At 43.3% G+C, this 15,298-nt stretch overlaps 1 protein-coding gene across 3 annotated transcripts in view; it reads right to left on the reverse strand.

The window, feature by feature from the left end:
* The window catches only part of Snx29 (sorting nexin 29), a 524,875-nt gene that overhangs the window by 407,427 nt on the left and 102,150 nt on the right, over positions 1–15,298 (reverse strand). For all 3 annotated transcript variants that reach the window (XM_008829910.3, XM_029562003.1, XM_029562004.1), the window contains one exon: positions 3,117–3,247. In XM_008829910.3, coding sequence (XP_008828132.1) covers positions 3,117–3,247 — 131 coding nt within the window. The remainder of the gene's footprint in view (positions 1–3,116; positions 3,248–15,298) is intronic.

Here is a 15,298-nt window from a genome sequence, read left to right on the forward strand (position 1 = left end):
CAGAAGACCTGGGTTTGAATCCCAGCACCCACATGGTGGCTAACAACCATCTATAACTCCAGTTCCAGGGCATCCAATGTCCTCTTCTGTCCTCTACAGGCACTGTACAACACAGGTGCACTCATATATATGTAGGCATAATACCCATACACATAAAATAAATAAAAATAAATCAAAAAAAATTTAAAAGGTAGAACATACTGAGAGGAAGCTGGCTCACTAGAGAGATGTGCTATGACTGAAGTGGATATCAGAACCCAGACTTCCTATCACTCCGCTTTCCTGGCCATCATGAAGGAAGCAGCTTCCTCCACCCTGTATTCCCAACCATGATGCTCTGTCTCACCATGGGCCCAAGACAATGTAGCCAAATGACCATGAACTGAAATCTCTGAGACTGTGAGTCATAATAAACCTTTCCTCCCCATAAATTGATTATCTCAGGTAGGTTCTTATAGTAACAGAAAGCTGACATATACAATATCCAATACCACCTAAATTATCCCCCACTGCTCACATGACATTTCTACTGCACCATAGTTAGAAAGCTCAATCCCTTCTAAGGCCCTTCTGCAGCAGGTCACACCTCAGTTTAGTCATCCTTGCTACTGAAATTCAATCATGGCTGACAGAGTCCACACCATGATGCAGAGCCAAGACTCCAACACCACATACAATAAAATGAAACCTGTGGCTGGAATAAAGGCCATTATCACCCACTCCACATTCCAAACTTGGTGCTGCCTCGGCCCAGCTGACTGACCTTCAGCCCCTTCATACATATAGCTGACACTGCCATGGGCTGGACACCCTGGCACACAGCACGGGCTATGCCACTCATGTTCCAGGCTTCTCTAAGAACCACTACCATCTGCTATGTGTGTGGTGGGGATATAACCCAGAGCCTCATGGATACTGGGTAAGTGCTCTACCACTGAGCTACACCCTCAGCCTCTACTACTTTGATTTTACAGATGATGAAATAGACCTAAAGGATTTTAGTGACTCGCTAGGTTGACAAAGCTCACAAGGGCAAGGATCTGAATGCAGGTCTGTCCAGCACTGAGCTGAGCCCTTCTCCCTTTTGCTCCCAGGCTCATTCAGCTGATCAGAGTCACGTGCTTCCCTCTGCCCTCCTGGTGCTTCTTCCTCTGCACCTCTATCCACCCTCTGTCCTCTGTGTGGGTTTCATTTTCCCAACAGCATACATCCTCTCCCTATAGCATCTTTCCACCCCATGCAACCACCCATGGCTCACCCACTCAGCAAGGGTTTACTGTCCCTTGGGCTCAGCACTGGCCAATATCAAGGTCTGGGTAACACTAGAAGACAGACATGGTCTTGATATTTTGAAACTCATAGACTAGAAAGAGGGGAAGGTATTGTCAAGTAACTACACAGATTTGTCTCTGCACACTGAGTGTCAGAGCAACAAGAGTCAGCTCTGTAAGGGTTACACGGTGGAGGACGCAAAGCCTGACCTGCCTGAGGAGGGGGCAGCAGAACGTTCTCAAGAAAGCTGAGTGCTGCTATCCCTATGCTCAAGAGGCAGAAGCAGAAGGACTTGCTATAAGGACAGCCTCATCTACATAATGAGTTCCAGGCCAGCCAGAGCTTCACAGTGAGACCCTGTCTGAAAAATAATAAATAAGGGGCTTGGAGAGATGGCTCAGCAGTTAAGAACACTGGCTGTTCTTGCAGAAGACCCAGGTTTGAATCCCAGCACCCACATGGCAGCTAACAGCTGTCTGTAACTCCAGTCCCAGGGGATCCAACAGCCTCTTCTGACTTCCGCGGGCATTGCATGACACGGTGCACTTACCTACATGCAGGCAATACACACATACACATAAAATAAAAATAATAAATAAAATCATAAGAAAAAACTATTAAAAGGTCTCAACAGTAGGGCACTTCCTAGTATGTTCAAAGCCCCAGGTCAATCCCCAGTATTGCCAGAAATAAAGGCATCCTCTGTTCCACCCACACACAAAACTTCAGGTGTGATCCCCACCCCACCCCCAGTCTAGCACCACACATACAGCAAGACAGCTGGGCACTGTACAAAGAACACCATGAACCACAAATGGCACGTGACCCATGCAAGCGAACTGGACCACACAATGCAGGCACCCTGCAGCCACCGTCGTGTCTTGACAGTTAAGAGGAACGCTGCCTTCCCATGGGCTCTGAGGTCAATCATATCATAAGTCCTCAGGGCTATGGAACAGTAGTCCCACCTCAACTCAACCAACTCCAAAGACTGAGAGTAAGGGCAGAGGAGCTAAAGAACTGTACCTGATAGGGGAATAAAGGGCAGACAACCAAGACTCCAAATAAATGAAAGAGCGCCCTGAGAAATGAGCTGTGTATCACTGAAGCCCATCACCAAATAGGGGGTAACACATGCACACCAGTGGAGGGAGGAGTACAGATGCCTTCTCCTCCCATCTCCTAAAGTGCAAAATCATGGCCAGTATTTGTGGTCAACTTTTTTTTAGAAACACAGTCTCATTATGTGCCCTGGCTGGCCTGGAACTCAACTATGTATGTAGACCAGGTTAGCCTAGAACCACAGAGATCTGCCTATCTCTGCCTCCCAAGTGCTGGTATTAAAATTGTTCACCACCACACCCAGCCTCACCAACAACTTTGGCAAGACCAAATTTAGTAACAAACTGCTGGGGGTGGGAGGGGCAGGCATGACAGCGCCTAGGGTCTTGCCAACCAGTTCTCCCAGAGTCACTCTCTGAAAGCACCTATAACTACTCCAGGTTTTTGGTTTTTGTTTTTGTCTTTTTGTCTTTTTGAGACAGGGTCTCCCTATAGCCCCAGCTATCCTGGAACTCACTATGTAGAACAGGCTTGCCTTGAACGCAGAGATCTGCCTGCCTCTGCCTCCTAACTACTGAGACTACAGGCATACACCACCATACCCAGCTACTACTTCAGTTCTTTAGGAGACACCCAAGTCACCTCTTACTTCTGAATGTCCACAGGCCATCCCTGCCCTGAGCCCCAGGCCTCCTGGCTCCCATTCCTACCTGTGGAGGTAACTCAGTTTGGTTCTTGGTAGAAAAGCTCTTGTGAGAGAGGAGAAAAGGGGAAACACCCACCTGCTGCGCTGTAGGAGCCCACTCCACTGACAGGGAAGAGGACATCAGTGTCAGCGTCAGCATCTCCGTGAAGCACCTGCAGTGGAGCCCAGCCATGCACCTGGGAGAGGCAGGAGTTTCCATCCAGCGGCCTATGGTGAAAGAATGCAGCTGTGTGACACGGCCTACCCTGAGGACTCAGGACTCACCATATCTCTGCTAAGCCTCCAGTACCCAGACCAAGATGGGGCCAAATACAGTAGCCACAGGTTGGAGTCAGGAGCATGGAGTTAGACCCAGACCTCTGGTGTGCTCCTTCAGCCAACACTCACTAAGAGTCTGTTGAAGTCGGGTACACATGCTCACTTCAGAGACAAAGAGCCAGTAATTTTATCCTACACTCATGGAGCTTACAGTCTGGTGGGAGGCCCGGATATCAATCACGTCACCCTGAAAAGTATAAAGACAGCTCAGAATTGTTGAGCAGGTCTGAAAGGTCATGGAGAAGGACTCTAAAAGGAGGGAGGCTCGTAGCCAGGCATGGGGTACACACCTATAATCCCTGCCCTTGGGAGGCAGAAGCAGGAAGACTGCCACAAATCCAAGGCCAGCTTAGTCTACATAAGTTCCAGTTCCATAGCAAGACAAAGAAGGAAAGAAGGAAGGAGGAAGGGAGGGTGGTTAGGAAGGAACAAAAGGCAGAGGGAGGAAGAGAAGGAGAAAGGGGAGGGAGAAGGAAAGTGGGAGGGAAAGGAAAGAGGGAGGAAAGGGGGTAGGGAGGGGAAGAAAGAAAGGAGAAAGGAAGGAATGCAGGGGAAGGGAAAGGGAAAGGGAAGAGGGGCTTGAGGGGCAAGCTGAAGGAAGCAGGCAGTCCAGACTGAAGGAGGACCATAGGGAGGAGGGGAGAGAACGCCTACACAAAGTGCTGAAGCAGGGGAAGATGGGGGGCAGCGCAGTTAGGCTCTGGCTGTTTAATGAGGGCAGTCGCAACAGGCTGGCTTCACCTCACTGGTTCTTTGACCCTCATAGGTAAAAGGGCATAATCAAACTAGGTCATGTCTAAGTCCCTTTCAAGAGCTGTTCAAGTATTAACCAGACTCATATGACCTGGTACACTATCATCTATCTGCAAAATACAAAAGTAACATGTGCAGCCTTTGGAGCCAGGCTGGTTGAGCTAAGGTGGTCCAAGAACATTCAACTGCTGTAGCATTTGCCTCTGGGGAACTGGAAACACTACAGCCATGCTGTGTCCAGTAGTTCTCCCCTGTCACCATCCCCTACCACCACAGTCTCTTGCTTTGTTTTGTTTTGGTTAGAGGCACTGTGGATTGTTTTCTAGGGTTTTTTTAATTACTTTATTTCTTTTTAAAATCAATTTTTAAATATGTGTGTATGTATGTGCACAGCATATTGTGCAATGCCCACAGAAGCCAGAAAAGGGTGGTAGATACCCCTGAAATTGGAGTTACAGATGGTTGTTAGCCATCATGTGGGTTCTGGGAACCAAACCTGTGGGGCCTCTGCAAGAGCAATCAATGCTCTTAATTGTTGAGCCACCTCTCCAACCCCTGGATTGTTTTTACAGGGATTTTGTTTCTTTTGTTACTTTAAGACAGAGTCTCATGTATCCCAGGATGGCCTGGAACTTGCTATGTAACTGGGGAATGATCTTCAACTTCTGATCCTCTTAAGTTTATAAAATCACTACTATACACTAACTCAATACATAAGGAATGTCAACAAGTATCCAAATCACACCTGCTTCATAAGGAAAGGGGAGGAGAAAGAAGGAGTGAGAAGGGAAAATTATGTAATTTAGCAAGGCCTGTGGCACACACCGTAATCCCAGTACTCAGGAGGCTGCTGCAGGTCTACTGAAAGTTCAAGGCCTTTGGAAGACAAAAGAAAAATGAGGAAGAACCCAACAGAGGGATGCTTTCGGAAGCCCTTGTCAAGAAATTCCAAGGGACTCTCATATGAACATTTGAAAATTGTCCTGTTCTGATTTTTTTCTAGTTCCCTGTCTAGAACTTGTAATGCTAATTACTCTTGCCTTTACTTCTCCTTCACATCTATTCTTGCCTTTACTTTTCCTTCACATCTCCTATTCACCAGTCAAGGACTTTCTTTTCCCCCTAGTGATAAGAGTTAGGCAATTTGGGAGTCTTTTAGATAGACCCACTGAAGGGATACTCCAATTGCCTCACCCTTGTCCCTGTTCAGCATGGAAGAAGCCAGAGCAGTCTGCATCTTGATTCCCTATTGGCAATTTGGGTAAGCTCTGCAGAGGATGGTGTGCTAAGAATAGGAGGTAGGAATTGGCTAGGCAGTTAGGGTAAAAAGACCACAAAGAAAAGTAGCCAGTTTCTTGGCTAAAACTCACAATGTCCTTGGGCCTCTTAGCAACCTACTCCATTCTAAAGGTCAAAAATGTCAAAAACATTTGGGAGCTTGTATCTAATCCTTAAAAGATTTTAGGGTTACCTCTTCAGAGGGCGAATGTTAGAGTAGCCAAAAGCCCCATAAAAAAAAATAAAAAAGGCCAGGCAGGGTGGTGCACACCTTTAATCCCAGCACTTGGGAGGCAGAAGCGGAAGGCAAAGAGGGAGAGAGGAAAGTAAGAAAGAAAGAAAGAAAGAAAGAAAGAAAGGAAGAAAAGAAGGAAGGAAGGAGTACATGAAGTTATCAGAAAAAAGTGATGGGGAGATATAGCAGGAGTTGGAGCAGAGGGAGTGGGCATGGATTTGATCAAAACGCCTTATATGCATGTATGAAATTCTCAATAAATTATTTATTAAAAAAAAAAAAAGTTCAAGGCCTGCTGGGCTACAAAAAAGACCCTGCCTCACAATTATATCGTTCCATGGTAGAGTGCTTGGTTTAAGCTACAGTATTACAGCGAGCAAGCGAGAGCAAGTCAGAGAGAGAGTGAGAGCAAAAGCGAGAGCGAGAGGATAAGACAAATACACTTGTAATTCCAACACTTGGGAGGCTGAGGCAAGAGGATTGCCATGAGTTCAAGGCCAGTCTCAGCTACATGAGGAGATGCTGTATCAAAACAACCAAATAAAAATACAAAATATTTCATCATGTCATTTGTCCAAGGTTACCAGCCATACAGAACAGAACAAAGGCTGAGGTCTTCCAATTCAACCACAGAGAGGGCCTAGCCTCCTGCCCACGTGTGCTTCTATATACAGTTTTTATTTAGAGCACAGGTGAAGACCCTTTCCCTGAAAAGGGTCAGCTAGTAAATATTTCAGGCTGTGAGCATGCTCCTGTGTGTTGTCGTTTCTTTACGACCTTTTACAATACACCACCACCAGAGCCTAGGCGGGGGGCAGGTTTGGCCTGCAAGTGAGCTTACCAACTCCCTTTACTAGTGTGTCAAGCGACACGGTTCCTGCCTGGGCCCTCTTGCTTTGGGTTGGGCAAGACATTTGGCACTGAGTAGGAAACAGAGGGAACGATCCTAACCCAAGTGTGCAAAGGTATTATTTCCTCCTACATCAGCACAGTGACACTCCAATAAGGGAGTGGAGCAAAAGAGGGGTAGCTCCTGCCTGGGTCCTATCGCTGACCCCAGACTTGAGTCAAGTCTTAAGTGATCTTGCCTGCGCCTATAGACTCTTAGAACCACTCTCCTGAGGCTCTGATCCAGCAGCTGGTGACTGGGAGAGTGGCTCATCGGCAATCAGGGCACATTCCTAGGAGACAGCAATACTGGCCAGTCCTGTCTCCAACCATCCCACCACCCCTCTGACCAAGTAGAACTTGCTGTTTCTTTTGAAGACAATTCTTGCCATTTTCTAACAAATATGTGAGTCAAGGTGAAGCCAAGTCCACAAAGGATGAGGTTCCAAACCCAACGGAAAATGGCCCTAAAAGTCACTGTGTCAAGTGACTTCTAAGGCAGCAGGCCTTAAAATATGACATCAAAATAGGTTTTAAAATGCCAGGTATGGTGGCACATGCCTTTCTTCCTAGCACTTGGGAGGCAGAGGCAGGAGTATCTCTGCAAGATCGAGGCCACCCCTGGTCTACATAGTAAGTTCCAGGCCAACAGGGGCTGCAGGGAGACCCTGTCTCAAAAAGAATAATGATAAAGATTGGTTTAAAAGGGCTGCCCTAACAAGTGTCTGTAACTCCAGTTCCAGGGGATTCGACAGCCCCTTCGGTCCTCTGCAGGCACTGCATGACACGGGTGCACTTACCTACAAACAGGCAATACACTCATACATACAAAATAAAAATAATAAAATATTTTTTTTAAAAAAGGGCTTACAAGATGGCTCAGTGGTTAGGTGCTTATAGCCAAGGCTGATGACTTAAGTTCAATCCCCAGGACCCATACGAGAGAACCGACTTAAACAAGTTGTCCTTTACCTCTACACATGCACAATGGCATGCCCACATACATACATGCATACATATATACACACACACAAATAAATAATATTAAAAAAATTTTAATTGGCTTAAAAACAACAAAGAATGTTGCTTTTCATTAGAACAAAATATTTGTTTAAAACCCTAACAATGTTGATTCTGTTATATATACAGAAATTGAAATTTTATGTATTGTGGTTTATGTTCTGATGACTTTCAAAGGTATTATTGTGTCAAGCTTTTATAATGATAACTTCTTGATTATTTAAATTTTTATACTTTGTTATCTCTTAACTGCTTTCTTCTATGTGAAATGTGTTGGGAAGACAAGAGCGCCAACTGACAGCTCTTAGAAATAAGACCATGGATGGCACTGGGAAGAAGAGTTTGAAATGCAGCAGGTAGATTATCTCAAGTTACTTTTATGACAGAATAGAGTTTAAAGATGTAGAACTTGAATGTTCACATCAATTTATCTCAAATGCCACAGAATTTCATAGAAAGGAAAAAGCAGTTCTATATTTCAACTAGATTCTACTAAGAGTCTGAAAGAAAATTAACATTTTGCTCTGTACACTTAAATGTAATATTGAATATTCTTACATATTAGACTTTTAAAATGTCATTGCAGTCATTCAACAGATATTTTTAAGAGTTTAGCATTATTCCTTTTTATTTAAACATTCATTGTAAAAGTATTTAAATACAGTAGATGTATACTTTTAAAAAGTATTCATGCTATATTGAAAGTTATTTTAAGAATCTCCAAGATATTTACAGTAATTATAGGGCCAAAGAAAATTCACCTTTATCACATTCTGGTCCTGTGTGCCTTGCTTTACCAAACACCTGACTTTTGTGGAGAATATTTTTACCATTCACAACTTTGGACACATGGGCAAAATCAGAATTTTTTTTTTCAAGAATAACAGAATATCTGTAATTCTAGCTTTGGGTTATTTCAACATTTTCTCTTTTTGCCTAGCATAATCCAAGCACTTAGAAGGTCGAGCCAGATGAATCTTTGAGTTCCAGACCAGTGTGGTTCACAGCGTGAATTCCCAGCCAAGTGAGACCCTGTCTCAAAACCACAATAACGTCAAAACCCCAAAACCAAAACAAAATAGTAAAACAGGTTTCATATAAAAGCATTAGTAAACAGTATTTATTTAAATAAATTGTGGCACCATAATTCAGATTTTGAAACTTTTTAACACTTATATATAAGGGACATTTCGGTGTTTTATTTCTTTTATGACATAATTTACTATGATTTAAGACAAGAGTTTAAAGATTATTTGGATACTAAATTTATCTATGTCTCTATTTCATTTATTTGGAATGACACTTTTGGGTTTAGGAGTGTGATTTGTATGTTTAAATTTTTTATGGCTATAATTCAAAGGAATGTATAAATTGGTCTTTTGTTAAGTGTTTTTTTAATTGATAAATTTCTCAGGTGGTTTTTTGGTATCCATTATCTATACTTAATAGATAATGGAAATAGATTATTTTCATAAATAACTATATAGATTTTCACCATTAAAAAAAAAAAAAAAACCTAACAATGTCAAAAAGCAAATGGGAGGAAAACAGCCATGACCACATTATCCCAAACACAAGTGGCTTGGATGGCTTCTCAGGCATGCTGGCCAAGCATCCTCTAGTTTACATAGTTAATGAAAGCGCATGTAAACATTTCTATCTTGTCTTTCCCATTCATGTTAATCCATAAGTTCATCTTCATACTAGAAAGCATGCTCAGCTATCACTTAAGATGATGTTCAAATGCTGGAGTATAGCTCAGTGGCAGAGCACTTGCCCAATATGCATAAGCCTCTGGGTTCAATCCCTAGGACTGGAAAAAAAAAAAAACCTCAAGATCCTATCCCTAAGACCACCAAAAAGAAAAACACAAAGTAAGACCCGTGACAGTAACAAACCAATGTTTAGAATTCTAAGCTCGAAGGTGATAAGGATGAACACACACATACACATACACACACACACCCCTAATGAACTGTTGGGTGGCTGCACATTCAGGTCAGGTCAGGTGTTTTGCTTCTCTGAATAGGACTTTGGAATCTACTTGCTCAGCATCTTTCAGGACAATGTCCTCAGGGCAGACTCTCCACAAGGGGATTGCTAAAGCAAACGGGATAAACCCTCCCCAGGCTTCAAATGCTAGTCAAACCATTTTCACCCCCAGGCTATCTGCGGCCCCAGTGCAGAATCTTGCTGCCTCACTGCACAGGAGTCTGTTAGGGCCAGGGAAGGAAGAAAGACCCATGAAGAACCAGCCTGACATTTGTATGCACTGGGTGGACACTACCTGGAGCTTTCTTCTAATCCTGTTCTTGCTCAAAATTATTGCCAAATATGAAAAGCATGAGGAACTACCTTGCTTCATCTTGCCTTTGTTTAGTCACTACGGAGTTGGGACATTTACTCATGATTATAACCATCCTCTCTCTCTCTCTCTCTCTCTCTCTCTCTCTCTCTCTCGCACACACACACACACACACACGTACACACACACACTTCCTTACTGATATTAGAACACATACAAAAGGATTGACAAAACTTTTCAATATAACCTCTTCTGAAGGGGAAAAAAAAGCAACATTTGTTAATGCTGAGGAAAGAGGGATGGGGCATCAAGGAAATGGCTTAACTACCAGCAAACAGAGAAAGCCCAAATTTGGGCAACCAGGTTATCCTAAAAACAAACAAACATTCAACTTGCTTGTTTGAGCAAGCAAGAGGTGATGGCAGGCCTTGCTGAGCCACTGAGCCACACCTGACCTAGCCACATTCCCTGCATGCCTATGCTCAAACCTCTAGACCTGGCCTGTGACCACGAGCTTAAAATAAACCAAGAGAGGGTTAAGGGGCACATGCCTTTACCCCCAGCATCAGGGAGGTAAAGGCAGGGGAATCTCTATGAGATCGAGGCTAGCCTGGTCCACATACCGCGTTCCAGGCCAGTTGGGACTACAAAGAGACTGTCTCAACACCCCCACACACCAAAAAAATTAAAAACCAAGCATTACTCAATACACCATTCATCACTGCTGAGCTCCTCTCCAGGTTGCTCTGCAGAATGTTCTATCACGATGCCCCTGTACACCAAGGAGAGGCTGTCCATGGTCCGAAGAGGCTCAGGCCCCTAAGGTCACCCAGCAGTGCTTTGTGCCTCTTACATATCACAATGCCAGCAGCTGCCCTGGCTTGCAAGGTGGCCTCCCTCCAGGTTGCACTCCATGGACCAGAGATAGGAAGAGGAAACAGTCATGTCTGAGGCCAAAGAATCCACAGAGGAACAGATTCAGACATACTCATCTACAGAGTCATGGAATGCAAGTACTGTTTCCTACAAGATTCAGAAAAACAACTAAAGGCAGTTGTGATAATTAATTTTATGTGTCAACTTGGCCAGGATACTTTGCCCAGCTCTCTGGTCAAACATTAGGCTAGATGTTTCTGGGAGGGTATTTTTTAATGAGATTAACATTTAAATCAGAAGATTCTGAGTGAAACAGATTACATTGCCTGACCAAGTAGGTATCATCCAACCAGTACAGGGCTTCAATGGAAAAAGGCCTGACACCTGCAGAGGAGGAAGGAATTTCGCCAGCAGACTGCCTCTGGACTGGAACTTCAACACTTTCCTGGGTCTCCAGCCTACCAATCTACCTGCAGATCTTAGACTAGCCACATTCCACAATCCTGTGTGCCAATTCCTTAAAATAAATTAGGAGAGAGAGAAAAAAGAGACAAGCAGGGTAGTGCATACTTATAATCCCAGCACTTGGGAGAGAGAGGTGGGAAATCAGGAGTTCAGGGGCAGCCTCAGCTCCATAAAGAGTTCAAAGCCAGCCTGTCTCAGAAAAAAAAAAAAAGATAGAGACAGACAGGCAGAAATAGAATCAGAAACAGAATGTGATCAAGAGAGAGAAGGAAGTACGCACACAGACACACACATAGACACAGACACACGCTGACACACACACAGACACTTCATACCATATCCCACTGGCTATTTCTCAGGAGAACTGTGACTAATACAGTAGGTCATAAGACTCTTCCAGGCACAAAAACATCCGTAGCCTGTAGACAAGAACAATGCTGCTGAGAAGCAACGCCAACAACCAATTTAGGAATAGAAAATAGCTTCACACATGAAAATATCCACTTCAGAATGATGGATAACATAAAAGCAAAAAAACTAACAAAAATATTCTCTGCCAGGCATGATGGTGTGTGCATACATACCAGTATTTTGAAGGCATTGGCAGGAGGATCATATGTTCAAGGCCAGCCTGGACAACATCCAGAGACCCTGTCTCCAAAGACAAATAACAAAGCCGGGCAAGGTGGCACATGCCTTAAATCCAAGCACTTTGGAAGCAGAGGCAGGCAGATCTCTGTGAGATAGAGGCCATCCTAATATGCATAACAAGTTCCAGGCCAACTCTGACTATAGGGAGACCCTGTCTCAATCAATCAATCAATCAACTCAATCAAAAATAAATAATAAATAAATGGGCTGGATATCTTTAATCCCAGCACTCAGAAGGCAAGTATATTTGTTTTCTCCCCCATCTAGAAGCCTTTGAAAGGGAACTGACAGTGATTCTAACCACTCTAACAGTTATCAAAATACCTGAAAGCAAATTGTGAATCCATCACTCTTGAGTCCAGCCTTGGCAGACAAAAGAAAAATGAGGAGGAACCAATAGAGGGATGCTTTTGGAAGCTATCATCAAGAAATCCCAATAGACTCTGATATGAACATTTGAAATTTGCCCTGTTCTGACTTTTTTCTGGTTCCCTGTCTAGAATTTGTAATGCTAACTAACTACTCTTGCCTTTACTTCTTCACATCCCCTATTCACCAGTCAAGGACCTTCTTTTCCCCTACAGATAATTGTTATGCAATTTGGGAGTCTTTTAGAAAGACCCACTGAAGGGGTACCCCAATTACCTCACCCTGAGTCCCTGTTCAGAGCAGTCTGCGTCCCAATTCCCTATCGGAAATTTGAGTAACCTCTTCAGAGGATGGTGTGATAAGAACAGGAGGCAGGAATTAGGGTAAAAAAGATCCCAAAGAAAAGTAGCCAGCTTCTTGGCTAAAAGTCAAAATGTTCTTGGGCCTCTTAGCAACATACTCTGTTTCAAAGGCCAAAGACGTCAAAACTATTTGGGAGCTCTTATCTAATCCCTAAAAGAGGTACTTTAGGGTTACCTCTTCAGAGGGGGGATTGTTAGAGTAGCAAAAACCCCCATAAAAGGAAGGAGGGAGGGGAAGGGAAGGGAGGGAAGAAGGGAAGGGAAGGGAAGAAGGGAAGGGAAGGGAAGAAGGGGAGGGAAGGGAAGGAAGGAAGGAGTACAGAAAGTTGTCAGAAAAGAAGTGATGGGGAGATATAGGAGTTGTTCGAAAAGAGGGAGTGGGTGTGGATTTGATCAAAACACCTTATGTGCATGTATGAAATTCTCAATACAGTTTTTTTTTTTAAGTTAAAAGAAAAGTAGAATAAGTATCAATAGCATGATGGACATACTGCAATTTTTAAACATTTTGACATGTATGACATCCATTTGCCATATATCATTAACTTGTAACCCTCAGGGGTTCAAACCATTAGGCAAAGGATGGTGTTAATTGGTTGACAAATGTCACATTGCCTTGCAATAGTCTTAGCCAATCTTTGTGGAATGTTGAATTGGTGAACCAACGCTCTCCAATTAGCATGTGTGTCTCAATGAAAATTAATTATATCAGTAAGATTATTACAAAGATATAGATGATGTTGTAACATTTCATCTATTTTTTGATTCGTATCTATTATAGGTCTAGGAAGATCCGTATGAGATCTAATATGAGTGATAAATAATGGAAATTGTCTTTGAAGTAACAAAGACTGCAACTGAAGAAAGAGATGATATAACTCATATTATCAGGATACAAATAAACAGTGGACGGTGGACGCCTTTAATCCCAGCACTCAGGAGGCAGAGGCAGGTGGATCAAAAAAATAATAATAATAAAGTGGATATATGTTGAACAGTAACTGTATTTATTAAGAATCTGCAGCAATATTTAAAGCTTGTGAATAATCTGTTAATGCCATGACAATTGTAGCTAACTAAGCCTTTGTACTGATAAATAGGGTGTCTTTTGTAATCTATGTATATGTTTACCATCAGTGTAACCTGCTAGACTGATTTTATTAGCATCTGTAAATAAAGTTAAGCCATGTGAAACAGGTCTGGAAACAATAATTTTATCTAAAATAACGTCTGTTAATTTAAGAAATTGTATTTTTTTTGTTTTTTGGATATTTATTAGTTTTCCAATAAAATTACTTAATGTAAAAAAAAAATACAAAATTGCACTTGTTTTGTGTGCATGGGGTATGTGTGTGTATGTGTGTGTGTGTGTGTGATGTATGTGTGTTTGTGTGGGTGCACACATGCACACATGTGGAGGTCAGAGGACAACCTCAGGCAGAATCTGTCTCGTCCTTCCGCCTTGTTGCAGAGAGGGGTTCTTGTTGTTTACTGCCACATATGTCAGGCTACCTGACCCTCGAGCTTCCAGAGATTTTCCTGTCTCCACAGCCCATAGCTCATGGGAACACTGGGATTACAAGTGCCTGTGCCCTGCGTCTAACTTTTACACAGATGCTGAGGATCAGAACTCAGGTCATCAGGCTTACATGGCAAGGGTTTTACCACTGAACCATCTCTCCAGCCCAAAAATTACAGTTATTTCACCCACTGCTGTAGAAGGTAACTGATGTTGAAAAAACCTAGGCGCCATGAGGCCACCTGATAGGAATGCCTGACAAGAGGTCAAGCATTAAGAAACTAGCTTATCAGAAAAACAGGACGTAGTGGTCAAGCCATCTGCATCTGGCAATCCCCGGGGCTCAATACCAGGAAATCAGATCTGTACCATAAGTCACCCACCCAGAATTTAGCAACTTAACTTCCTCATGCTTTATACTCGTTTGAATGGGCCAATAACCATGCTTCTGCTTCTGTACCCCGCTTCTGCTCTATAAAAGTGCCAAAACCCAGCATGGGGGCGCGCAAGTCCTCCGAGGAGACTTTGTGCCCACAGGTACCTGTGTACTAAATAAACCTCTTGCTGTTGCAACCCGAAGGCTGACTTGTCCTCAGTGGTTTCACTCTTACAAACTTATATCCATTTTCCTCTGGCTTATAACAACCTGCTTTTGTTGAGGCCACTCATATGCCCAGGTGGAAGAATGTATCTCCCATTTTTCCCTATAGCTTGGGATAAAGCAAGCAGATTTTGGGGGAAGGGGATATGTTATTTATTTTGCAAGTTTCCTGCCAACTCTTTATTATTGTTCTTTTGCCATTTCTGTGTGTGTGGGGGGGGTGTGTGTGTATGGGTTGTACATGTGTGTTTGCATGTATGTGGGAACACGTGGGTGCCAGTGCATATTTATGATGAGATCAGAGATTGATGTTGGGAAGCATCTCCAACTGTTCTTCCTTATTCATTGAGGCAGGGTCTCTCAATCAAACCTAGAGCTTGCCTAAAATGGCTAGGCTCTTTAGTCATCTTGTTCTAGAAATCCCTTGTCTCTGCCTTCTGAGGCTAGAAATTATAGGTGGGGCTGCCATGCTTACCTGACATTTATGGGGATTCTAAGGATCTGAACTCTGGTTATCATGCTTGCATAGCAAGTGCTTTAACACTGAGCAATCTCTCTGGTCCCTCTTGCTAACCCTTTAAGAGTGTTAACTCAGCTAGGAGAGAGCCAGATTTTGTT

Source organism: Nannospalax galili, unplaced genomic scaffold (assembly GCF_000622305.1).
Source record: "Nannospalax galili isolate Female #2095 unplaced genomic scaffold, S.galili_v1.0 scaffold32, whole genome shotgun sequence".
Lineage (NCBI taxonomy): Eukaryota > Metazoa > Chordata > Mammalia > Rodentia > Spalacidae > Nannospalax > Nannospalax galili.